Here is a 27,872-nt window from a genome sequence, read left to right on the forward strand (position 1 = left end):
TTATTCTTCCCCATCAGTAGGATATTTCCGTATCCAATATTGTATGCGCCCGCAATCGATTATTGCTCAGTCGCCGAAAGTTCCAAGCTCAGAGAGTTCATTCCCCTCTAGTTTGCCTTCCAAATTGCCATCGTAAACCACACCTTCTCTCGATTCAATCACACACAAAAAGCATACTTAAGCGATATTCTGGTGGTGAGACACATTCATTTTTCGTGAGGACATCGACAAGACAACATCGTTGCCTAACGTGCTGGAGGAGGTGGACGGCGAAGGATCGACACACACACGCGCAGAACTCTTTCCGTTAGGATGCCATTCAGCATCGAGAAAGTTCCGGAAAGATCTAATCATTGCTGGAAAATAATCTGGCAGTTCCTTTGGGAATTTTCAAAATATATTCATGTGAAAGAGTTTAATTGAAGTTTTCTATCCATGTTACACTGTGACCAAATATGTTTCAATCAAGTGCTATTAACAGGTGGTTATCGAGTTGGCATTAACCACTGGTGGGCTTCCAGTATCGAGGAAAATGTGGAAATATCTAATCGTTACTGAATATAATCTGCCAGTTCCTTTGGGAATTTTCAAAATATATTCATGTGAAAGAGTTTAATTGAATGTTTTCTATCCATGTTACACTGTGACCAAATATGTTTCAATCAAGTGCTATTAACAGGTGGTTATCGAGTTAGCATTAACCACTGGTGGGCTTCCAGTATCGAGGAAAATGTGGAAATAACTAATCGTTACTGAAAATAATCTGCCAGTTCCTTTGGGAATTTTCAAAATATATTCATGTGAAAGAGTTTAATTGAATGTTTTCTATCCATGTAACACTGTGACCAAATACATTTGGTTTTGTGGTTTTTCAATCAATCGCAATTAACAGGATAGCTTCAGAAGATTATTCTTCCCCATCAGTAGGATATTTCCGTATCCAATATTGCATGCGCCCGCAATCGATTATTGCTCAGTCGCCGAAAGTTCCGAGCTCAGAGAGTTCATTCCCCTCTAGTTTGCCTTCCAAATTGCCATCGTAAACCACACCTTCTCTCGATTCAATCACACACAAGAAGCATACTGAGGCGATATTCTGGTGGTGAGACACATTCATTTTTCGTGAGGACATCGACAAGACAACATCGTTGCCTAACGTGCTGGAGGAGGTGGACGGCGAAGGATCGACACATAAACGCGCAGAACTCTTTCCGTTAGGATGCCATTCAGCATCGGAAAAGTTCCGGAAAGATCTAATCATTGCTGGAAAATAATCTGCCAGTTCCTCTGGGAATTTTCAAAATATATTCATGTGAAAGAGTTTAATTGAATGTTTTCTATCCATGTTACACTGTGACCAAATATGTTTCAATCAAGTGCTATTAACAGGTGGTTATCGAGTTGGCATTAACCACTGGTATCCTGGTATAACTGGTTAACCACAGTATCGAGGAAAATGTGGAAATATCTAATCGTTACTGAAAATAATCTGCCAGTTCCTTTGGGAATTTTCAAAATATATTCATGTGAAAGAGTTTAATTGAATGTTTTCTATCCATGTAACACTGTGACCAAATACATTTGGTTTTGTGGTTTTTCAATCAATCGCAATTAACAGGATAGCTTCAGAAGATTATTCTTCCCCATCAGTAGGATATTTCCGTATCCAATATTGTATGCGCCCGCAATCGATTATTGCTCAGTCGCCGAAAGTTCCGAGCTCAGAGAGTTCATTCCCCTCTAGTTTGCCTTCCAAATTGCCATCGTAAACCACACCTTCTCTCGATTCAATCACACACAAAAAGCATACTTAAGCGATATTCTGGTGGTGAGACACATTCATTTTTCGTGAGGACATCGACAAGACAACATCGTTGCCTAACGTGCTGGAGGAGGTGGACGGCGAAGGATCGACACATACACGCGCAGAACTCTTTCCGTTAGGATGCCATTCAGCATCAGGAAAGTTCCGGAAAGATCTAATCATTGCTGGAAAATAATCTGCCAGTTCCTCTGGGAATTTTCAAAATATATTCATGTGAAAGAGTTTAATTGAATGTTTTCTATCCATGTTACACTGTGACCAAATATGTTTCAATCAAGTGCTATTAACAGGTGGTTATCGAGTTGGCATTAACCACTGGTGGGCTTCCAGTATCGAGGAAAATGTGGAAATATCTAATCGTTACTGAAAATAATCTGCCAGTTCCTTTGGGAATTTTCAAAATATATTCATGTGAAAGAGTTTAATTGAATGTTTTCTATCCATGTAACACTGTGACCAAATACATTTGGTTTTGTGGTTTTTCAATCAATCGCAATTAATAGGATAGCTTCAGAAGATTATTCTTCCCCATCAGTAGGATATTTCCGTATCCAATATTGTATGCGCCCGCAAGCGATTATTGCTCAGTCGCCGAAAGTTCCGAGCTCAGAGAGTTCATTCCCCTCTAGTTTGCCTTCCAAATTGCCATCGTAAACCACACCTTCTCTCGATTCAATCACACACAAAAAGCATACTTAAGCGATATTCTGGTGGTGAGACACATTCATTTTTCGTGAGGACATCGACAAGACAACATCGTTGCCTAACGTGCTGGAGGAGGTGGACGGCAAAGGATCGACACATACACGCGCAGAACTCTTTCCGTTAGGATGCCATTCAGCATCGGGAAAGTTCCGGAAAGATCTAATCATTGCTGGAAAATAATCTGCCAGTTCCTCTGGGAATTTTCAAAATATATTCATGTGAAAGAGTTTAATTGAATGTTTTCTATCCATGTTACACTGTGACCAAATATGTTTCAATCAAGTGCTATTAACAGGTGGTTATCGAGTTGGCATTAACCACTGGTGGGCTTCCAGTATCGAGGAAAATGTGGAAATAACTAATCGTTACTGAAAATAATCTGCCAGTTCCTCTGGGAATTTTCAAAATATATTCATGTGAAAGAGTTTAATTGAATGTTTTCTATCCATGTAACACTGTGACCAAATATGTTTCAATCAAGTGCTATTAACAGATGGTTATCGAGTTAGCATTAACCACTGGTGGGCTTCCAGTATCGAGGAAAATGTGGAAATATCTAATCGTTACTGAAAATAATCTGCCAGTTCCTCTGGGAATTTAAAATTACATTCATGTGAAAGAGTTTATTTTAATGTTTTCTATCCAAGAAACACTGTGACCAAATACATTTGGTTTTGTGATTTTTCAATCAATCGCAATTAACAGGATAGCTTCTGAAGATTATTCTTCCCCATCAGTAGGATATTTCCGTATCCAATATTGGATGCATAAAACCTTGTGGCTCCAACGTAACGCTCTCGTTTTCGAAGTTCTCCAAATATTCATTCATTCAGAATGAATTCAGATTCAACTTCAAACAAATGATCTCTAAATCAACGATAGTCCTACGTCACCCTTGCGGTTATACCATAGATATAACCCACTTCCTGTTTTTTTTGTACTTTTCCGTCTGTTTTGATTTCAACATTTTTTTGTAAAATATTTGGTCAATTAGGTAGAAAAACAGTATATTGAATTGCAAGAAACTGTATCAAAGTTTTGGGAAACATGAGTTTCCAAAGATATAATTGAAGTTCTTCTTAACATGTCCGTTTTACCCCCACTCCCCTACTGAACCGGTGCCGTGGTGCGTTTCGGGGTCGCAAAAACGATACCAAATGCGTCGCTAGCGAAGCGCAAAATTGGATCCCCCATAGGATCATCGAAACAATTAAAACAAACGAAACGCAAAAGGCATATCGCGCATGTGTCATATCTGTGAAACTCGAGTAATCAAGGTCCTCGCGGTGCTGAAAAAAACCAAATGAATTCCAGGTAGACTTCTATATATGTCTTGTTATGGATTCCGATCACGACGCTGCCTTATTGATAATGACTGCCCGCAGCAGCTAAAGTCGGTCAAACGATAGGGGGGCGCGTTATTCCCGCTACCGTGGAAGATGCTCCCAGACACTTGGTTGGTTGAGACGTCCGTGTATAGCTTATGCTAATTGCATGAATGATGAGAATTAACGCTTGCCAAATCAGATATCCATCCGGGTGATTTATAGTCTATTTTTGGAACAAAAATCGCGAATTATAGAATCTCATTTGGTTTGACAGTTAGATCATTAACTACCCATTGTCAGATCCTCAATTGACTAGAATATTATTCAACATAAAATAGGTAGCTCACCATGTAATGCTGCAAATTATTGGTATACTTCTACCCTCACCGTTAATATTGAATTCGCTACATCATCGGTATTATGGAGCTAGAAATAGTTTGGTAATCGTTCAGTATATTATCGTGACTCAAAGTAATATCCATTGACCGTTAGCAGTTGGCCAAAATTTCGGCCAACGAATGCGTCAAACGTGCCAATCGCAGTGAAAAACAAGCAGACTTGTTATGGCGTTATCACTCACGTGATGATTGCATAACGTTTGTTGTAAACTATAAACCCGATGCGTTGCATCACTGGCCATCACGACATTGAACTTTTGGCATTTTTGGAAGTGCATTTGGATAACGGGGAATACTATCTCCGATCATCAGTTTGAGGATGGTAGAAAACTTGTTTGTGAGTCGATAGAAATTTAAATCATCGCCCGAATCGTCAAACGTGGGTTGAATGTGAGTTTACTTCTCACATTTGATCTCCATAGATCAAATCTGTGTCATCGACCTCATTACAATTTGTGTTGAAATGTTTTCTCATGAAGTTCGTTATGTCTGCATTTTCAACAACACCTTGTCCGTGCGAATGCTGAACGTAGGAGAAAATAATATTTTCGTAATATTCCCTACAAGCGTGGAAGCTCAGTTTTTTTTTCTGAAATTCCTCGTTAGAGCGAAAGTAGCTTAATGTTAAAATACAGGGATAAATAAACTCGTACTTTTTCAGTCAGAATATCGCGTTAAACGTCATGTCGCGTTGATAGATTATACAGCCAATTCTCCCTGACTCGATATCCAAGAGGACCATCGAGTAAGGGAGGTATCGAGATACAGAACATTATTTTCATAATTGTTTTTTATGTCATTAATGGCAAATATATTATATTAGGGTAAGTGTCTCCATTATGGTATGAATTTGAATTTTTGATTCATCCCCTTAAAGTCAGAAAACACCTTTTTAACATGAAAATTTTTTTAGTTTCCAGAATCTCTCAGGAGGTGATAGATTATATTAGGTTATATTTGACGAAAAAATGCTTCGCATATGTTCGAATTCCAACGATGACAGAGTTATAAATCTTTTTTTTTAATTTAAAAAATTAGTAAATCTTAATGTATAATTATTAATTTTATCCCAAAAATTCGTACTAAACTTGATTGTTTCTGTCGATCAAGTTAAAACTCTCTAACCGCTCTACAATTTGTTCCTTGACACACAATTTCTATTTCTTTTAAGGGGGTATTCTAGTGTAGAGACACGTATTTCGGACATTTTTAAGCATCGTAAAAATAAACCGAAGAATATTTTTAGTATCCTTTATATCATTATTTGTTCATCTATCTTTCAATAATAGAACAAAAATTTAACGGAGAAAAAATATTCATAGCTATAGCTAAGAGCTGATGAAGTAAGAGGGTTCAAAAAAAAGTTGTGCCATGGCGTACACGATTCCAGCCCTTCTGGTTATCTGAAACAGAAAAAAAACCAACAGATTCTGAATCAGTAAAGATGATATTTGAATTATAAAACAAAACTTTTTTTTTCAAACTGTATATAATCGAGTCCGACCTGTATAAGGAACTAGGTTAACAAAGAAAATATTGATTAAATATGTTATTCAAACTAAATTGTAACGATCATGCAGAAACTGTTCAATCAGAAATAAATGTTGAAATAGTTCACAGGAACATTTTCGGTTGATTTCAATATTCCGGACATATTCTTCAGGTTTGATTTAACGTTCGAAGGTGTAATTTCGACACAATCATCTGAACCTTCCTGAATATTCTCCAACTCGATTGGAGTTCTATCTATCAGTGTTTTCCTCAGCTTTTTCAACAGCTTTTTCCAGTATATCGATATCTGGCATCAGATCACAGCAAATCACGTTTTGGTCCTTTTCGTGCTAATTATTCAAGGACGTTGAGTAATTAAACGGTGCTGTTCTGTCGACATCAGCAAGCTCACGACGCATTATTTCTGCCAGCGGAATATCATCATCATCATTGAAGGAAAATTCGGTTTTCCTGACACAATTTTAAATAGTCTCAGATTTAACCTTATTGATCTTAGAGGGTGGAATTATTTCAATTGCATCCAATACCGGTATATCTGAAGGGCCCTAGAGTGCATTTTAATACAGTAAGAATGCTGAATAACATGAAGGTTAAAAAGGGCAAAAATACCGTCGAATCCTCCATTTCTTGTAGTCTTCGTTTAACTAATCGAACTAATTAATCTAAAATGGCGATGATACTGATTCAGGTTCTTGATTATGTCGAAGTCCAGCTGCTGAGCTACCGGATTGATGATTTGTGGAAAAATTGTAAGCTTATCGATTTGAGTTTTGGTCGGAGAGATTTTGGGTGCGCTGTACAGTTATCAACGAACATGACCACCTTTGAGTAGAAATAGATATAAGTATGATATATCACCATTACACATAATTCCAGAATTGATACCCTTTTATTTTCTTTGAAATTTTTTTCGTCAAGATGCATTATCCATTTCTCAAACAGCATTAAGGACATCTAGGGCTTGGTGTTGCACTCGTATATCACTGGTTATGACTTCTTTTTTTTTAAACGAATTTTTACTCTTTCCATTGATCAGCAACGGTAGCCTTCCGTCCGTGTTGGTTGTGGCTTAAAGTTGAGAATTCCCAGTCTCTGGAGAAATTCGCAAGCTTTATTCTGAAGAATAGAACCAGAGAGAGGTAAATTATTCTCTCTGGCTTGATAAGACAAAAAAATCCATTGACCGCTCCAGCTTTTAGATTTCGACCAACCTTATATGCTTTTTGTCTAGATTCAATTTTCCCTTCCGATTTCATTTTTCCTATAGCTTGAAGAATATTGATACCGCACTTTGTGCAATACTGAATTTTTCTGCATCTTCAGACCCCTTCCGTCCATACTTTTCAACCTGCTCGATGCTCAAACGTTGCACAAGGGTTAGCGTTTTAATCGTTCGGTTGAATGGTTTTTCGTGGTTTTCCATACTTGAAAAGAAATTCCTTGATGGTACGAACACTTCATCTTCACTTTCAAGAGCAATTGAAAATACAATCAATAATGCACAAAAACCCATCGAGTAAGGGAGGCATCGTGGCAAACGTTCATGGGTCCAATCGCCGAACTATTCAATGATTGATCGTCTAATTGTCCTTTTAGAATTTTCTTTTGCTCTGAATTTCCTAGTACTTTTACCAAAATTCGTCATTATAATATAAAATTATTTTCAGATACAATTTTCGTTCAAGATTTTTCAATCACTTGCAGATGATTAATGTTTCTCCGTTACATTGTATACATGTCTGATTCCAAAAATATAATAAAATGAGGACAGCTAAAATTTTTTGTAAGGGTGACCATTTCGAATTTGGGGTGATACGAGAAATCATTTTTTTTCTCATTTTTCCAAAAAAACTTTTTTTTAAATTTCAAACTTTAGAACTAAAGGGTTTTTCAATAAAAGGAACGAACAAAAGTTTATTTTTTTAATAAAACAAAAACGGCTTTGGATATCAATGAAATTCTTTATTCATGTGAAAGTACATTTGATGCCATTATGTATGGAACTCGATTTATTTTGCATGACCACGGCCACGCTTGTGCTGAACCCAACGTCTCGGAAGAAGTACGGCCCAATGACGCCGCCGGACCATAAACCGCACCAAACCGTATTTCTTTCGGGATGCAATAGTGACTCATGGAGTACGTGTGGATTGCTGCCTGATCAATAACTCATATTTTGCTTATTGACGAAGCCATTCAGCCAGAAATGAGCCTCATCGCTGAAGATGATTTTTCGATGAAAATCCGGATCATTTTTAAGTTGTTGCTCAGCCCAATTTACAAACATCCGACGCTTCTGGTGGTCAAGCGGCTTCAGTTCTTGCGTCAATTTGATCTTGTAAGGATGTAGGCCAAGATCTTTTCGCAAAATTCGCCACAACGACGTCACAGAGATGCCCAACGCTTGAGAACGACGTGTGAGAGACTGATTTGGGTCTTCCTCAGTTGATGCGCTAGCGGCAGCAATATGCTCGACACTACGGGCACTTTTTTGTCTCACTGGCACAGGAACATGTTGTACTGTACCTGTGGATTAAATTTTTCCCACTAGACGGTCAATTGACCCATTCCATGAGGTTATGCACCAGAAAACCAAATTTCAAATCTAGTTTTAGGAGAAAATTGGAAACGCTATTAGAATAAGCACTAATTATATCATATTTTTTTGCAACAAATTTAATTTTTATGCACCAACCTTTGAGAGAGGTGAGTTTAAAAAACTACTTAATTATATTTAAAATATTTTTGGTTTTCACTATTTTTGTGTTTCTTGAGATATCTCTGCACATGCTTAACCAAACTTCAATGTATATATACCATTGAATGGGTGATTAAATGCTTGTTTGAAGAGCCGTGGGTAGACCTATGTTTCATTTTGTAATTTATGAGAAACAAGCATTTGAAAAACAGGTATTTTGAAGCGTTGTCACGTCACAAAAATAGAGCATTTTTCTAGTTTATTAAATGAACATAGATTCAAACATTTTTATACTTGGGTTTCTCTGAGCAAACAGTGAAAGTCAACAACCCACAAAATGTGGTTGAGATCGGTCCACAAATAGAGGAGTATCAACTGTCTCCAGAAGTTGTTGTCACGTCACGGACGATTATGACGACCAAAAATTGGACGTAGCGCTCTTAAAGTTGAGGCCATTGACTCCGAATTTCGGTAGTAAATTTTAATAATCTCGACTCGTTGTTAGATCGTATATCTTTCCATTATGAAATGGCAAACCTTACTGAAGAGAAATGTCAAGAGACCCCCCTATTAAAATACCCGTTATAAAAATAAAAAATACGTAAAATAAATAAAATAGAGGATCATCGATACAAAGGTCACGAGTTTGAGTCTCGGCCATTTAATTGACTTTTTTAAAAGCTCATAAAATGCTGAACAAGTTTTGTCTAGTAGCTGTGAAATACTCCAACAAGCGTCAGTTATGGTGCTTAACGATTTCCCGTACAACATCGAGTCTCACTCGTGGTGTACTTGCATAACATAGGGCGCTAGGACACTCAGCAGAGTAGTGAAATCACTTGATGTGTGACGAATTAATAATTACGGAATAATACGGGAAGGAGTTCAAAACGAGTTCTATTTCTAGAAAAGTTATAAAAGAAAATAAATATAAAAGAAAGTATAGAAATTTTGTAAAAGAAAATAATGCAGTCAAATAAACATCATATTCTTTGACAGCTCAGTCAAAGTAGAGCTAAACAAATCAAAATATGGTCAAATAAACGTTTCCACCATCCCTTGGAGTAGAATAAACGTTTTTTGATTGACCTTATACTGCATTTAACGAACAATATAGGCAATATCTCAATCATTTCTCCTTATTTGCATGAACAAAAGTTTGATGATTATGACATTATGATTATGACAAATAGATCATGCGAACCTTGGGAAAACCGCGAGTAATCGGTCAAATCCACCCATAAAAAAAATTCTTTTGAGAGCTACAAAATTTGATTGAGAGATTTTGATGCGTTCTGAACCAAAATCGCCCACAGCTTAATTTTTTTTTCCTCAATTGTTCATGAAAATCAAGATAGTGAGTGAAACTCACCGTTGTGCAGTGCAATGCGTTAACATCGACACCAAGCAGCTCGCTTCTGTAAACATTGTAACACGATATCGGGTTGGGTCTCCTCGTTGAATCATTCCAGCGCTCCCCGCATTCTTCTCGAATAGCTGTCAATAAAGTATGCCCCACAGTTTCTCGAAACCACAGCGGAACCGAGTTCCCTTCATTGCCAGTCGTTCAACAAGGCTCTATAATTTTCTAACTCACCGTCCTTGGGCTGCATTATGCCGATGTTTTACTAATTCTGCACTCGGTTTCGGTGTGACAGACAGAGAACTGCAACAGCATTGTAATTAGAGAAATACTTCATCACGTAGCGTATCGCGCGTATCGAATCGACATCATCCAAACAGCGTGATAAATTGCGCGCGACAAAGTCAGTGAACAAAAACAACATGAGTAGCTGTTTCGTTTGCTCTGAGTGATAAGTTTTTTTTCCTGTAGCGTAGTGCCATAACGAACTATACCGGCCATGACGGTCAAAATCGAAAGCGGTGGTCCATCAGCGATTCGACCGCCGTCCCATTTCTCGGCAAACTCCCAGCGCAGCACCATGATGTCCTCTTGCGCCTCGCTGGATGCGGTCAGCGAGAGCAAGCGACGCTCGATTCTCATTCTCTCGCTGATAGCGACGTGCGTGTTTCTGTTCGTACTGTGCTTGTGTTTGTTGAGTGCCCTGGTGCTGGTCGGCAAAAACCTGTCGGTACAATCGTCGCCACCGCTGTTTTCTCCGTATATCAGTCAAATGTCATCAGCTGCTGCAGCAACAGCGGCAGCGAATTCTAAAAAGACCGGCAAGAGCATCGATCACTTTAATCGGCCATCGTTGTTTGAGGAAGATAAGGGAACACCTGATAGGGCCGAGGAGGAGAACGCGTCTGGTAACAATAAAACCACAATCTTTTTGCCGAATTCAGTGTACTCGGGTGCTTCGGACGGGATGAATGTGCTAAAGATGGGTTCGAAAGTGATTGAAAAGTTATCGTTCCGGTTACCACGGCACATTACGCCACGCCACTATGAGTTGCTTCTGCATCCCGATCTGGACCAGCAAACTTTCGCTGGGCGGGTGGGAATCGATATCATAATAAGTGAACCGACGGATTATATAGTGTTGCACAGCAAGCAGTTGCTAATCACTGATACGCTGCTGAAGCGTTTGCTTCCGGACCGGTCTGAGCGGGTGGTGGCAGTGAAGCAGACATACGCGTATGAACCTCACCAGTATTGGGTCATTGAGACTGAGGATATTGAGTCGGGCGAGTATCGGTTGAGCATGAATTTTAGCGGTAGTTTGGCGAATCGAATCGTTGGGTTCTACAGCAGTTCGTACAAGGACAAGGGCAGCAATACTACCAGGTATGGTATACTTGTGAATAGTTTTTTTTGTTTCATTGCCGGTGCAGATATGCGGGGTAATGGTTTTGCTTTACCGGCATTCATTCGCCGGTCGGAGAATGAGTTACTGTGAGTGATTGTTTTGTGTGGGTTGGCGCGAGAGACCAGAGCAACAGCTGGTTATGGGGCTCTAAATTGTTTTTGACGTAGAACTGCGTCTTTCATTAAGGGTGTCAAATCAGATAACAGGTCACGTTTTAATGAAATAAAGTTAACGTTAATATAAAGTGACCAGATGGTCAAAGGTCTAACGCGGGACACAAAAAACAAAACGTTATGTATATACGTTATGTGAAAATAAACCATAGTTTAGCGATTCTCATTCATTCGTGAAACACTTAACATGTGTTCTTGCAATTAAACCTGATCTGTATTATTTCTTTCTAAGTATCGTCATTCAGTTGTGATTTTTCGGTGGTTTAGATTTTGTTTACGCCTGAAAATCACTCGATCAGTTAGAGCATGAAAGCCTGGCAAGCACGATTCGAATTCAACAATTTTCTTCAAATTAACGAATGGAATGCTCGAAAATTTCAATCCATTTTTCATCCAATTTAGTGTTAACGTATGCATTAAAAAAATTGCCTATTTTAGGATGGCGATGAAAAAAATGAGTGGGTTATATCTATGATATAACCGCAAGGTTCACGTGGAACTACCTTAGCTTAGCAATTATTCGTTTGTATTGATTAAATTCTTGATTGAATGAAACAGTTTCCAAATTCAATTGAGTTCAATATATTTGCTCTGTGAGTGAAAAAAATGAACAAATGCCGTGTAAAGTCAATTCATTTGTTGTGATTGATTGTTCTTCGTTACAAGTAAATTTAATGACGGACCTTTTACGTTTGGTATGATGACTAGAACAAAATATATGTACGGAAGAATTATCAAACGTTTGATGAACCAGCCTAAGGCTGAAAATCTTTCCAATAAAGATAAAAAAAAATATCAAACGATTATTTTATTTTACATTTCCCTCTGAAGTTTACATCCCAAAAGTGTACATACTTCTCGAATCTCGAATTTGCTTGAAACTGGGAAGTTCATTCGCTTCTAGTGGCTGCACGATTTTCCCAGGTTCCTAAGTTTAGAAGATCATGTTAGGACAGACATATTCCACTCTGCACAAAGGCAAGCGAGGACAAAAGTACTCGCAGTTTGCATTTATTTGCAGAGCCGATTTCCCCAGAAACCTCGGTTTTGAAGTCTGTGTTAGGGAAACACATTTCAATCGGAATAAAAATACCCCCGATTTGTATGAATTCGCAATGCCGATTTCCCCACGCTTCATTGATTTGAAGTCTGTGTTAGGGAAACACATTCTAGTCGGAACAAAAATACCCCCGACTTGCATGAATTTGAAATACCGATTTCTCCAGGCACCTTTGTTTTAGAAATCTCTATTAGGGAACACATTTCGGTGGGAACAAAAGCTCCCCCTACTTTCGTGTGTTCTTTTTCTTCTTTTTGGATTTAAGAGGGTTTAAACTTTTCAGTTCACTCGCCTCTAGGCTCTTTCGTGTGTTTGCAATGCCGATTTCGCTGCTTGGTTTTAAAGTCTGTGTTAGGGAACATTTTTCGATGAGAACAAAAGTCCCCCTACTTTCATGTATTTGCAATGCCGATTTCCCCAAGGCTGCTTGGTTTTGATGGCTGTGTTAGGGAAACCGTAAATCGGGCCAATCAAAACGATGCAGTTAGGGCGTTTAGATAACGCCTAATATTTTACAGTTATTCAATTGTTTATCTAATGAAAAACTACATTTTGCTAGTTGCGATAGATGCGTAGAAATATTCCCTATCAAGTGATGCAAACATCTCTCCTATCCAGTACGAAATGTTCGAGCTATAATCATTCGAAATCTTTCATTTTTTCCTGCATGTTCTGTGTTTAGGTTTTCATTTTACCCTCCATATATTCCGGTTAGACGTAGTCCCACGTCAAAAACTCCAAAAAATAATTTAATGGAACAAATTTTCCTTAAATATAACGTTTATTAAGCCTACAATAAAAATTATTCAAGGCTGTTGATAAGCGGCAGCAGCACTGTCAAGAGACTTCATGATTTTTTCATACTATCAGCTTCACCCCACAACAAAAGAGTTGGACATCTTGAGACACTTTGTGTCCGCCAGACATAGCCGATCTGGTATTTACAACATCCTCTCCCTGTCGCTCCTTAAGCCAGGAGATCGAAACAACCGGCCAAACGGTGGAGAAGAATCTGGCCAAAATGGACATTTTTATGCGGAAGCGTCAGACGAGACCGGCTGTATCTGAGCAGCAGGCAATCGCCCACAAGGAGTATCTTCAGGTGCTGGTGAAAAACTTCTTTCCGGCGAAAGAAGTGAAAAACTTCGTTTCGTGCTCATAATGGACGACGAGACGTGTTTGATGCTAGAATTCAACGAATGGCCGGGGACCGGGTACTTTACGTTCCCCAGGTAAGCGATGACGTCGAATATATCATCCACATCAAGTTCTTGAAGAAGGTCCTTCTCTGCCAGACGAGAAAGGGAATGTCCAAGCCGCTCTTTTTTCGAGTCATATGGTGAACGGGGAACGAGTACGAAGTGCTTGTCGAAACTTGCGAAGGTGATCTGGTCTCTATGCCGAAACTGGGATCAGCCTATTGTGCCAAAAGATCACTGGAGAAAGGATAATGGATCGGCTGGAAATAAACATTGTCGCATAGACCGCCAACCTTCCCAACATACCCCAGCTGCGGCCTATGGAAAACTTTTAAGCGAATGGGCAAAATGACCGAAATCATAATTTTTTTTAACAACATGGAGAGATAGCTGACTACCAAAGCCACAGAAAGGTAAAAGAACATGTCGACATACATCTTTTCATCAGACATGATTGAGGTTCCGGCCAACATTTGCTTCATTTGCGATACTTCATCAAACAACCCTGCCTCTTCCTGTCCAGCATACACTAGTTCTTCCGGCTTATTAAATACGTTAAGCCCTGACCGAGTTAGAGGATCAAAGATGAATTTTTCGTTTAACTCACGTTGGTCCCTGCGGATCAATAGGGGACTTTCATAAAAATCATTATAATTCTTTATAAAAATCTTAAAAATAAATCTCTAAGAATTTTCTAAGATTCGTTTGATATGCTATACATTACAATCCCATAGTCTGTATATGGTTTAAATTGATGGAAAATTGGAAGCAATTGAATTTTTGAAGGCTAGAGACGAATGAACTGAAGAAGTTTAAAGTCTCTGTAATTCAACAAGGAAAGGAAGGTAAGAAAAACTTTCAGTATCGTTCTAGATACGAAACAATGAATCCGGAAAATCGCAGGTTCTTCCTTGTTTTGCGCCATCACATCTCTTCGTTTCGGACTGAGCTGTGGGCGCGACCAAATTACTTACTCGCTGATGTTTCTGGCATTGCAATCATTGCATCAAACTGACGCCATTGCATTAATGTTTTGAGCTACACAATTGTGTGGGGAATCACCAAGCTATGCTATCGTCAGCTCACAAAAAATATGTGTTCTGGAATTTTGTCAGTAATTTGGTTTCGCAAGACGGTAGGAAAACTCTTTCCACAAAGGATGACAGCTAAGCTAATCTAGACTGGCAATATGAACAGAAAGGGCTTCTGTTGAGAAGAGCGCAAAACAAAGATAAGTGTGTATATTTAATTGCTTCAAGCCATCGATATATGGATATTTGTGTGCTCACGTGCGTGCTTCATAACCTTCATAACGTACGTAAAAATAGTGCATCTTCGCTATGCTGAAACCCCATTTGTAATGATAAATATAAACAAGGAGGGGAGATAGCGGGAGGGAATTATTTACGCTAGGGTATAGGTCGGACTCGATTATATGTGATTCTATTATATACAGTTTGGAAAAAATATTTTTATATTTTTTTTATATTTAAAGTATGAAATTTCAAGAAAAAAAATCTTTCAACGTTTAGGTGATATTTAAGTAGCTACTACATGTATAGTGAGGTAAAAATCGTGATTTTTGAAGATTTTACTTGAATTTTCACCAGGAATTGTTTATATCGATATTGCAGCCAAATTAAGATACATAAAAGGTGGGTGTCAAAGAACAAATTGTAGAGTGGTTAGAGAGCTTCACAATCTAGTTTAATGTAATTTTTATGACAAAATTAATAATAACACATTAAAAATTATTAACTTTAAAGTTTTTTACATCCAAACCCACTAATTTAGATGTTCCACTACTATATCCTGTACTAAATTTTCTCATCTTTCAAAAGAAAGCAACAGAATCGTCTTCCGTAACGTACTTTTAAATGTAGAGCTAGTTTGAGGCAACAGATTCCGAAATAAACAACAATTTCTATAACTCTGTCATTGTTGAAATTCGAACATATGCGTATAATCGAGTCCGCCCTGCCATACAAATTTTTTCCCATCTGTTTCTACTGTTATGAAACACTGGAATTTTTATTTTTTGAATGAAGATAGTTGTTATGTCCTACACTATACAGGCAATCTTTTTCTTTGTGCGAGGGTTAGGGACCACATAAAAAAATCGTGCAAAATTTCAAAAATCGTGTTCGGTACACATTTTGAAAAAAAACTTTTTTGTATGGTAGAAAAAAAAAACACATAAAAAAAGTTTCTCCCAAGAGAATAACTCAAATCCACGCCACGCCGATAATTGAGATGCAAATATGCTTTTTTGGCACTGAAATGCTTATAAACCATCGAAAAAAACTAAATGGACGATAACTTCGTCAAATATGCTTCTTTTCATATACCGAACAAATCGCACAAAATCGCACAAAAAAAAATTCGCACAAAAATAGATTTTACTGTATACTTCAATTCATCCAACTTCTGTGAGTGGTTCTATAGTTGTGAAACGCAGTGTATATCCCTTAAGGTGACTTCATACTTTTGGCTGTAACTTTCCAACGAAATCAAATATCGAAAAATGCTTTTAGGACAACATTTCTGAGGGCATAAGCTTCCCAAAAATTAAAAAAAAACGAAAATCCGATTTTTTTCGATTTTCCAGACCAGACGATCCAGTCGATTTGTACGTGTACGTGTACGCCAGTTTCGAAAAAAACCGCGTTTGAAGTGGCGGGAGGTGTTCCAAATCCCGCATTTTTAGCGTTACGTAATTTGTGTACCACACGTAACACGTGTATCAAATCGAATATAAATCAATAATGAAACTTTCTCTTCTCGCCACAGAAAAATTGCAACGTCCAAATTCGAGCCGACGTTCGCCAGACAGGCGTTCCCGTGCTTCGACGAACCCCAGCTCAAAGCTACGTACACCATCAGTCTGGTCCACCCGAACACGGACAACTATCATGCCCTGTCCAACATGGACGTGTATGAAACCATCGTGGACAGTCCGTCCGCCGGTTTCAACACAACCGTTTTCAATCCGAGCGTCCCGATGAGTACCTACCTGGTGGTGTTCATCGTTAGTGACTTCCACCATCAGATGACACCCATCCGGCCGAACATCGGGAAAGAGTTCGAACTACGGGTGTACGCCACTCCGTTCCAGATGGCGAACGTGGAATTTGCGCGTAACACGGCCGCCTCGATCATCCAACACTACATCGACTACTTCCAGATTGAGTATCCACTGCCGAAGCTGGACATGGCAGCCATTCCGGATTTTGTCTCCGGTGCGATGGAAACGTGGGGACTGGTCACTTACAGAGAGACTAGCATCCTTTATAACAAGGAAACAAGTTCCACGGCAAATAAGCAACGGGTGGCGGAGGTGATTGCGCACGAGTTGGCCCACATGTGGTTCGGCAATCTGGTCACTATGAAGTGGTGGAACGAGCTGTGGCTGAACGAAGGATTTGCTAGTTACATCGAGTATAAGGGTGTGGACCACGCTTATCCCGCTTGGGGTATAATGGAGCAGTTCACGATCGACAATCTACACGGTGTGCTCAGTCTGGATGCTACCATTGGATCGCATCCGATTGTGGTGAAGGTGGAAAGTCCCAACCAGATTACGGAGATCTTTGACACAATCACCTACTCGAAGGGTGCCTCGGTGATCCGCATGTTGGAGGACTTTGTTGGGGTGGATGTTTTCAAACAGGGCGTGACGGCGTATTTGAACGAACTTAAGTACAGTAATGGGGTTTCGGATGATCTGATGAAGGAGCTGGATAAATTGTTCAACGAACCTGATGTGACCGTAGCTCGTGTGATGGATACCTTCACAAAGCAGAAGGGTTTCCCGGTCATCACGGTGGAGCGCTTCGGTAACCAGTATCGGTGCTCTCAGTCAAGATTCCTGGCTGATCCGGATGCGAAGGAGACAGAGATTTCGGAATTCAAGTGCGAAAATTGCTACTGATCATTAACGTTTGTGTTTCATAATTTTTCTTTTTTTTTACAGCTACAAATGGTTTGTTCCATTAACTTATATCGCTTCTGGAGAACCGTCCAAAGTTTTGCGCAAGTGGTTCCCGAATAACGTGACGAATGTTAACATCGACGTAGAGGCCGGCACCACCTGGATCAAGCTTAACTCTAAGCAGGTCGGTTATTATCGGGTGAATTATCCGGAGGATATGTGGCGAATGTTCAGTGAAGCCCTGGTGAATGATGTGAACACATTCGCAATTGGAGATCGGACTGGATTGCTCAACGATGCATTTGCACTTGCCGACGCGTCTCAGTTGCGATACGATCTGGCGCTTGGATTAACTAAGTTCCTGGTGGAGGAAACAGAATACGTGCCCTGGGTGACAGTTGCGAGCAAGATGAAGGGCGTAAGAAATTTGATTTACGATTATGAATCGTATAATGATATCATCGTAAGTTAGCTGTTTTTTTTATCGAGCAATTGAGTAGAAAAATAATGTTTCGTTTATTTCAGACCTACGTTCGTAATCTTGTTCAGAAAGCTTACGAAACCGTCGGGTGGGAGGTTGTCGGGGAGGATCACATGAAAAAGTGAGTTGTAGCTGCTGGTAAATATATATTTCATGTTATTCACACTCAATCTTTCCAGTCGTCTACGTACGACCATCCTTGACCTGGCCTGTTCCTTCGGACACGAACAGTGCCTTTCCGAAGCGTTGAGCAAATTCCGGTCCTGGCTGGACTCGAACTCCACTATCCATCCCGACATTCGCACTGTAGTCTACTACTATGGAATGCAGCGTTCCGCCAATGTGGCGGACTGGGAGAAGGTGAAGGAACGCTTCCGCAATGAAATCGATGCCAATGAGAAGACCAAATTGATGAGTGCGCTGGCCGGCTTCCCCGATGCGGGTGTGTTGCGTCGCTTCCTTGAGGAATCCTGGGATCCTACGCTAGTCCGGGAGCAGGATCACTTGAGCTGTATCCAGAATGTGGCTTCGAATAAACACGGTGAACAGGTGGCCTGGGATCACGTTCGAATGAACTGGGACCGGCTCGTAGAGCGATATACTCTGAGCGAGCGTAACCTTGGCCGCATGATTCCATCCGTCACGGGACGGTTTTCGTCGTCGGTGAGGCTCAATGAGCTGGAGGATTTCTTCAAGCGGTATCCGGAAGCGGGAGCAGGGGCTACCGCGAGAGTTCAAGCGCTGGAGAACATCTCCAACAACATTAAGTGGCTTGAGCGGAACCAGCAGAACGTGGCTGATTGGTTGAAGAATGAAGTGGCACAGCATCGATGAGACGTTAAATTGCATTTCCCTATTAGATGATTAGGCTAATAAATTGTAATAACTTTAGCTCAAAACAAATTGCGTGTGTTTGTGTGTGGTTAATTATCCGAAAATTTCTGAAAATTTGTTCTTAGAGGTTGAATCGATGTGTGGGAACAACCCAAAAAGAAAGGTTGCGTCTCTCCAAGCAAAAGTTTTCTTATTGAGTTAACATGCTTCTGAATGGAACAAAAGCAGCGTGGGAGATATTGCATCGCCTCAAATTCGAACGATAACCTTTACAGAAGATTCACGACCATGCTCCTTCCGCGAAATGTCTTTTCTAAAATTGTTCGCTCTGAAGGTCAATTTAGACTGATTTGTTTTTGTAACAGCTACCTTTATGATTGTACGGAATCTAATCTAAATATAATTATAATTACCTAATGGAAATTCGCGATGAAACATATAGATGAATTTGAATGAAGAAAAGGAGATTTTAAAAATAATTATAACGTGCGTAGCGTAGTAGTGGCTTTAGGATAGAAAGCACTAAGGTGATGCGCTGGATGAACTTGGAAGAAATCATTAAGCTGTAGTTTTCCAGAGGGACAATCTCTGGCCACACATGCCGTCAGTTATTCGACATTGAATGGATTGAAAATCTCAAAGTCAAAAAAAAAGAGGAAGACATCGAGATGGGTGAAGGTTTAACATTTTGACTACTACGGTATACGGCCCGGTATGGGCCTGTTGTGATCGGACACAAAATAAACGACGGAAGATGAATTTAACTACTTGAAAAACGTTTATTTCATCAGGAAAATAATGATTCGCGTGCCGCTGTGTGTGGCGTTGATTAAACAATGGCAGCTTGTTTTTTCTCTCTCTCTCAAAGCCAACACCAGGTTGACCAGTGTTGCCGGGAATACCACAGGGCCCCTCCAGTTACACCAAGAATCTGACGCGATGTCCAGATGGTGTAACTTTCGTATGATGATCATCTGGAGGATGTGTTTGTAAATCTGGGTTGCAGGTGAATGCCGCTTTAATTCGGTCAACAGAAATACGCTGCTGCTTCCCAGAAATAAGTATATCGAAGAACTTGTCATCTCGCCGAATCACTTTGTACGGGCCTTCATAGGGATGCTGCAGCGATCGTTTCACCGAGTCCACTCGAACAAATACATGCGTACAAGTTTTTAAATTTGCGTTGATGAAGACTTGACGTTGTCCATGATGTTTTGCGTTTTGCGGTTTTATATTGTCGAACGTACGATGTAGCTGTTTAGCGAATTCCGATCGGTCGATATCTTCAGTGGCAGACTGAAAAAATTCACCTGGGATCCGCAAAGCTTGACCATAGACCATATCCGCAACCGAACACTGCAGGTCCTCTCTGAATGCCACTCGGAGTCCCAAAAGAATCATTGGCAGTTCGTTATACCAATTCTTCGAATTGACGCACATTATCGATGCTTTCAATGTTCGATGAAAACGTTCTACGATGCCGTTTGCTTGAGGGTGATAGGCCGTCGTGCGAATATGATGAACTCCAAGAATTTGATTCAGTTCACGGAAAAGATCTGATTCGAATTGTCTTCCCTGGTCGGTCGTCAGATTTTCGGGAACACCAAACCTTGATATCCATGTTGAATACAATGCTTGAGCCACTGTTGTTGTCGTCATATCGACAAGAGGAACAGCTTCGGGCCATCTGGTAAAGCGATCAATCATAGTCAGTAGGTATCGATGTCCTTGCGAAGGCGGCAAGGGTCCTACCAGATCAATGTGTACGTGATGGAAACGAGCGCTAGGTTACTCGAATTTTCCTAACGGGGAGACGGTATGGCGGTGCACCTTTGACCTTTGACAGTCCAAACAATGTCTGACGAACTCGTTGATGTCACGATTCATGGCAGGCCATACGAATCGTTCGGAAATCAGTTTTCTGCTGCCTCGGGCTCCCGGATGAGAAATTCCGTGTAGACATTTCATGACAACATTGCGCTGAGAGATTGGAACAAAAGGTCGAGGTTTTCCAGTAGAGACGTCACAGTAGATCTGTTGAGAGCATCCGCTGAACCGCTTTGCTTCAAATTTGAGCGAAGTGGACTGGGACTGCATAAGTTGCTGAAGTTCCGCATCGGTTTTCCGCTCTCGTCCGATTTCTGCGTAGTTTATCGAAGTAGGCGCTTGAACACTCTCCACACGAGACAGTGCATCGGCGACAAAGTTTTCCTTTCCACTGACATGTTGTATATCTGTAGTGAGTTGCGAAATGAAGCGGAGATAACGTTCTTCATGGGGCAGCCGCGAATTTGACTCGGTTGTCAAAGCGTACGTTAACGGACGGTGATCGGTGAAGATCGTGAAAGTACGTCCTTCGAGAAAGTGCCGAAAATATTTCACAGACATTTTCATCGCTGTCAGTTCACGTCCAAAAGTAGAGTAATTTTGCTGAGACTTACTGAACTTCTCCGAATAAAAACCGAGTGGTTCCCAAAACTGGCCATTTAGCTGTTGCAAGACGGCCCCCGCTGCAATATTTGAGGCATCGATCATTAGAGACAACGGTTTTGACGAGTCCGGATAATGAAGTAATGCTGCATCTGCTAAAGATTTCTTACACTGTTCAAAGCTAGATAACGCTGCATCAGTCCACTGTAATTTGCGTCCGTCGTTTTTTTCTATTTCCAGGAATAATCTTCTGCAACTCAGCTTGAATTTCGGAAGCGTGATGAACAAAGCGTTTGTATCCGTTGGCGAGTGCTAGAAAACGACGGAGTTCCTTCACTGTAGTCGGCTTCTCGAAGTCTACAACAGCCTGGACGCGTGCTGGAAGAGGGCGAACTCCATCGCTGTTCACCATATATCCCAAAAATTCTACTTCGTTTTTCGCAAAGACGCATTTTTCCAAATTCAGGACAAGCCCATGCTGACGTAGACGATCGAACACGATGCGTAGATGCTCCTGATGTTCGGCGAGTGATGAGGAAGCGATGCATATGTCATCTATAAAGACGACAACAAAATCAACGTCACCAAAAATTCGATTCATGTAACGTTGAAACGTCTGGCTTGCGTTACATAGCCCAAATTGCATACGGGTGAACTCAAACAAACCAAACGGAGTGATGACCGCCGTTTTTGGTATGTCTGCTTCCTCCACCGCAACCTGATGATACGCCCGCTCTAAATCTAGAGTTGTAAAAACGGACTTACCCTGAAGCGAATGTAGTAGGTCGTGGATATGAGGCACTGGGTAGCGATCAGGTGCAGTGACATGATTTAGGCGACGATAGTCACCAACGAAGCGCCATTGTCCGTTTTTTTTAGTACACAGTGCAAAGGACTTGCCCAACTGCTGCTAGATGGTCTGCAGATTCCAAGGTCACACATAAGACGAAACTCTTCCTTAGCTGCTTTAAGCTTGTCCGGATGCATCCGCCGAACTTTAGATGCCACTGGTGGTCCACGAGTAACTATGTGGTGCGTTACGTCACACTGTGTGGCCGATTGAAGTGTCGACGGAGATGTTATTTCTCGGTACTCGATGAGCAAATCGTGGAACGGATGATCAGCACCGATAAGTGTTACAGTATGCAGAGCAGCGTTCATCATTCCGCCAGAAGACTTCAAACCTGTTTGCCCATCTATCAGCTTACGATTTTTCGACAAGTATTCCGAAGTGTGCCAAAAAATCTGCGCCGATTATTGGCATCGTTACGTCAGCAATAAGGAAATTCCACGTGAATCTGCGTCTCAATCCCAAATCAACAGGTACGAATCTCGTTCCAAATGTCCGAATTTGACTTCCGTTGGCTGCGTGAAGGTGCTGCCCTACAGCATCGTCCAAACGATCTCTCCTCGAAGCAGGCAATATTGTGACGTCTGACCCAGTATCTACGAGAAATCGTCTATTATTCGTTCTGTCCAAAAAAACCAGTCGGTGACTTTCAGACTCCCCGGCTACCACCGCCGATAATGGTGGGGAGGGTCCTAGTTTTTTGAACTCCATGAGCATGGTTTTCGGCATCGCTGCGCATTAATTCCATATGTCCGATGATACCAGCACATACCGGATCGTGAAGACGAATGAGAACCACTTCGATTTCGCGAAAGCGAACGACCGCGGTCCGACTTGGGAACTTTCAGACGCCGAATTTCCGCTGTCAGCATTTCGATCTGCTCCACTAGCTTCCGATCACCGTTAGGGTTGGATGTTGATTCGTTGTTGACAGCGGCAACTGCAGAGGCATGATTGTTTGTAGCGTCGGTTATCTTGTCTGCCATTTCAGCCAGTTTTTCGATGGAACCGTCGTGACACGTGAGGATTTGGCGAATATTTGCCGGAAGACGTTGAATGAAAATCATTCTGAGCAGATTGTTGTCCATGCCCAAACCGGTCGACAGCTCTCCCATCTTTGCCAAAAGATGCGTTGGGCGCATATCGCCGAGATCGTGTGCTCCCAGCAGCTGCTCAAAACGATTCTCGGCAGACAGGGCGAAGCGGGCAATCAGACGATCCTTTACGGCCTTGTATTTGTTGTCTGCAGGAGGAACAGCTACCAAATCAGCAATGTGGCAAACGACTGATTGGTCCACTTTGGCCACGATGTGGTAAAACTTGGTTTCGTCGTTTACGATTTTCGCGAGGTGAAACTGCGCTTCCGCCTGCGAAAACTACATAACCGGATCGGTTTTCCAAAAATCCGGCAATTTCACCGCAATAGATGCTGCCACGTTTCCGGTTCCAGGTTCCGTCATTTTTTAGGTTAGGCTTCAGTTTCGTTATTGAGCTGGAAGAACGATTATTTGCACGTAACCGAACCGAAACTTATCGAATCGCGACGTCGGGGTCACCAATGTTGTGATCGGACACAAAATAAACGACGGAAGATGAATTTAACTACTTGAAAAACGTTTATTTCATCAGGAAAATAATGATTCGCGTGCCGCTGTGTGTGGCGTTGATTAAACAATGGCAGCTTGTTTTTTCTCTCTCTCTCAAAGCCAACACCAGGTTGACCAGTGTTGCCGGGAATACCACAGGCCCTATTGTAGAAATCGAGTCGATAAGAATTTTGCTCGTTAGCTTTATTTTACTATTATAAATATCAGACGAAGTCGATAGCGCCGACCGAGTGAAGGCTATCGATGCAACTGTCATAATTTTTCGAGTTGTTTCGTTTGCTTGTTTCATATCTTCAGAAAAATTATTTTGTTTTTTGTTTAAATACAGTTGTAACAAGTCACTTGCTAGCTTGCCTCCGTCCACTGTATTATTAAAACTAAAAAATGGGAGAAAACACACAACTAGCTGACCCGACAAAATTTATTTTTCGTTATCACATTTACATTTTTTTACTAAGCGCACGTTCATAGGTCCAATCGCAGAACTGTTCATTGATTGATTTTCTAATCTACTCTTTAAAATTACATTTTACTATAAAATTCGTTCAGAGGAGGAAAACGTTCATCGATCCCTAAAACCTCTATATGCTAATTTTAATTCCATTTGTTTGATTAGTTCTCGAGTTGTTCAGCACCCTCCCCTCCTCCACTTTAGAGAGAAGAAAGGAGTGTCAAACCACCTTAAAAACATGTATTGCTCCCTAAAACCTCCATATGCCAAATTTGGTTTGATTTGCTTGATTAGTTCTCGAGTTATGCAGAAATTTATGTTTCATTTCTATGGCAGTCACCCCCTCACCTTAGAAAGGTTGGAGGAGTGTTGGGCCACCTTACAAATGTTTCTTGCACTCTAAAACCTCCACATACCAAATTTGGTTCCGTTTGCTCGATTAGTTCCTGAGTTATGTAGAAATGTATGCTTCATTTGTATGGAAGCCCCCCTCCCCATCAGAGATAGAGGAGGAGTGTCTATCTACCATAGAAACGTTTCGTGCCCCCTAGAACCTCCACATGCCAAATTCGACTCCATTTGCTTGATTAATTCTTGAGTAATATATCAAAAAGCACCCTTGGACCTCCACATGCCAAATTTGGTTTTATTTACTTGATTAATTCTTGAGTAATGCAGAAATTTGTGTTTCATTTGAATGGCAGCACCTTATGAAAATGAAATGGCAGGTTAAAATGAAATAGCTATTTAAGGGTTAAAAAGACGGCACATAATCACACATAAAGGGGTCTTTATAGCCACATTGGTTGAACGTTCGCTTAGTAAGCGATCGATCGTGAGTTCAAAACTCAGGGCCCTCATTGACCATCTTTGTGTTGTTACAGAATAACTACGCCCACGCAACAATCATCAGCGATGGAGATCGATACACGGTCGAAAAAAGATCGATTCATCCATACAACTGCTCTGCTCTGCAAGAAACATCGGGCTACTGTTCTATTAATAACTCAACAATGATCTTGTCAACTGTCTCCGCTGTCCGGTGGTCTAACTTGGATAACGGAAGAACAGAAGGGATACACTTAAGCCTAAATGGCTACTGTGCAATGTACCATATGCAATGGTATAGAGGGAATACGCCGAAAAGTGGCAACTGTGTAATGTTCTATTTATAGATATGATAAACATGTGACATGTACACGATTAAAATTCGGCTCTGTTTACAGCAAAATGCTAATGAGCCTAAAATAAACAAATGAGATAAAAAAAATCATACATAACACATAACACGTATTAAGGTTTATATTAGGCTGTCAAAAAAGTCCTGGGGTATTTTTTTGAATTTTCATTTGTTCATAAAATTAGTTACAATCATCTGTTTTAAGTCAAATAAGCGCCGTTTTGTTCGATGACTTGTTCCCAACGAGATGCCAACTTCATAATACCCCTGTTATAGAAGTTCGCTTCCTAATTGGCAAAAAACTCGGATAGCCAATTTTCACAGGCCTCTTTTGTGGCTAACTTCTGACTACCTAGCTCGTTCGCCATGGACAAAAACAGGTGTAGTCACTTGGTGCAAGGTCCGGACTATACGGCGGATGCAAAAGAACCTCCCATCCGAGCTCCCAGAGCTTCTGGCGCGTCACCAAAGAAGTGTGTGGCCTGGCGTTGTCCTGATGGAAGACAATGCGGCCTTTGTTTATCAAAGATAGCCTTTTCTTCATGAGTGCTACCTTCAAGCGGTCCAGTTGTTGGCAGTACAGGTCCGAATTGAGCGTTTGGCCATAGGGAAGCAGCTCATAATAGATTATTCCTTGACAATCCCACCAAACACACAGCAGAACCTTCCTGGCCGTTAATGAGGGCTTGGCCACCGTCTGAGCCGCTTCAGCGGGCTTCGACCACGACCGTTTGCATTGTCGTAAGTGACCCACTTTTCATCGCCAGTCACCATCCGCTTCAGAAACGGGTCGATTTTGTTGCGATTCAGCAGCGATTCACATGCGTCGATACGGTCAGAGATGTTTTTTGCGTCAACGTGTGTGGCACCCATACATCGAGCTTCTTTGTGAATCCAAGCTTCTTCAAATAGTTAATAACGGTTTGATGATTTATCCCCAGCTCTTGGCCGATGCTACGGCTGCTACTATGCCGGTCTTTCTCGGCTAATTCAGCGATTTTGTCGCAATTTTCGACGACAGGCCTTCCGGAGCGTGGCGCATCTTCGACGACCTCTACACCAGAACGAAAACGTTGAAACCATCGTTGTGCGGTGGAAATGGAAACTGTATCTGGTCCATAAACTGCACAAATTTTATTGGCAGCTTGAGATGCATTTTTGCCTTCGTCATAGTAGTACTGTAAAATATGTCGGATTTTCTCTTTATTTTGCTCCATGTTTGCGACACTATAACTCACGAACGACTTAACCAAACAAAACACTGTCAAGGACTATATTATAGCGCGCAAAATACCTTTCCAACAAGCTATAGTATGACTCGATACAATGAATACAACTAGAACTACGCGCTTACAACGACACCTCGCGGAAATACCGCAGGACTTTTTTGACAGCCTAATATTATCTTTCCCAGGAGCCTTTCTTACTTTCGTTTGCTTGATGATTTGTTTTAACTCATTGGGTTGAATAACTGGAGTCTCATTGTCAGGGACTAATGTTCTAGTGATTAGGCGTACGGATTCTGTTACTACACTCGACGTCGCCAGATCACTAAGTTGTGTGTTACAGTGAGCAGCAGCAAAGTTATTGGCAAGAAAATTTGAAATTAATTTTCATTCATAATTTTAATTTTGAAATGGTGTTCATGGCGCCTGTAAAACAATTACTAATAGGACTACCGGTAAGTTTCTTCGTTTTTTTTCAAAAATTAATGCTTCATTTCGAAAAAATGGTTACAAATTTAATATTCAATGTATTGCCTATCTTTTTCCCATCTTTTTGGCAATTCACGGATCTCTTTGCGGAAACAAATGGGCGGTTTGTCGGCTAACCACGATTCGATCCAATTTTTGACTTCATAAAAATTGGAGAAGTGCTGGTCAACCAGGCCATGTTGCGTCGATCGAAAAAGGTAGTAATCGGACGGAGCAATGTCTGGAGATTACGGCGGGTGTGATAAGACCTCCCATTTCAGCGTTTCCAAGTATGTTTTAACCGGTTTCGCGTCATGCGGCCGAGCATTGTCGTGCTGCAAAATAACTTAATCGTGTCTCGTATTGTGACCGTTTTTCCTTCAATGCACGGTTTAAACGCATCAATTGTCGTCGGTAGAGTTCCCCCGTTATGGTTTCATTCGGTTTTAGCAGCTCATAGTACACCAAGTCCAGCTGGTCCCACCAAATAGACGGTATAACCTTCTGGCCGTGAATATTCCTCGTGGCTGTCGATGTTGATGCATGGCCGGGGTATCCATACGTTGCCCGACGTTTATGATTGTCGTTATGGACCCACTTTTCATCGCCAGTAACGATTCGATGCAAAAAACCCTTTCTTTAATGCCGTTCGAGCTGTTGTTCGCACGTGAAAAAAACGGCGTTCAGTTGGAGCCTGGTCACCATAAACTTCCACCAAAATGCGATGACTTTCCGCAGCTGTTTT

At 40.9% G+C, this 27,872-nt stretch overlaps 2 protein-coding genes across 6 annotated transcripts in view; one reads left to right on the forward strand and one right to left on the reverse strand.

Annotated features, from left to right (window-relative positions):
• Positions 1–18,984, forward strand: part of LOC129761236 (aminopeptidase A) — a 41,156-nt gene extending 22,172 nt beyond the window's left edge. The window contains exons 2-7 of one of the 5 annotated variants that reach the window (XM_055758950.1): positions 10,125–10,232; positions 10,301–11,215; positions 16,460–17,581; positions 17,643–18,063; positions 18,126–18,202; positions 18,261–18,984. In XM_055758950.1, the coding sequence (XP_055614925.1) occupies positions 10,329–11,215; positions 16,460–17,581; positions 17,643–18,063; positions 18,126–18,202; positions 18,261–18,915 (3,162 nt within the window). In that variant the 5' untranslated portion in view covers positions 10,125–10,232; positions 10,301–10,328 and the 3' untranslated portion in view covers positions 18,916–18,984. Of the gene's footprint in view, positions 1–9,990; positions 11,216–16,459; positions 17,582–17,642; positions 18,064–18,125; positions 18,203–18,260 lie in introns of those variants that run through there. The other 4 variants (XM_055758951.1, XM_055758952.1, XM_055758949.1 and 1 more) reach the window with 4 other exon arrangements.
• An 849-nt stretch (positions 18,985–19,833) lies between these two features.
• LOC129779965 (uncharacterized) lies at positions 19,834–20,622 on the reverse strand. The gene has a single exon (XM_055787777.1). The coding sequence runs from the start codon at positions 20,620–20,622 to the stop codon at positions 19,834–19,836; it is 789 nt and encodes a 262-aa protein (XP_055643752.1).
• Between the last annotated feature and the right edge of the window lie 7,250 nt (positions 20,623–27,872).

The sequence above is a fragment of the Toxorhynchites rutilus genome, chromosome 1 (genome assembly GCF_029784135.1).
Source record: "Toxorhynchites rutilus septentrionalis strain SRP chromosome 1, ASM2978413v1, whole genome shotgun sequence".
Lineage (NCBI taxonomy): Eukaryota > Metazoa > Arthropoda > Insecta > Diptera > Culicidae > Toxorhynchites > Toxorhynchites rutilus.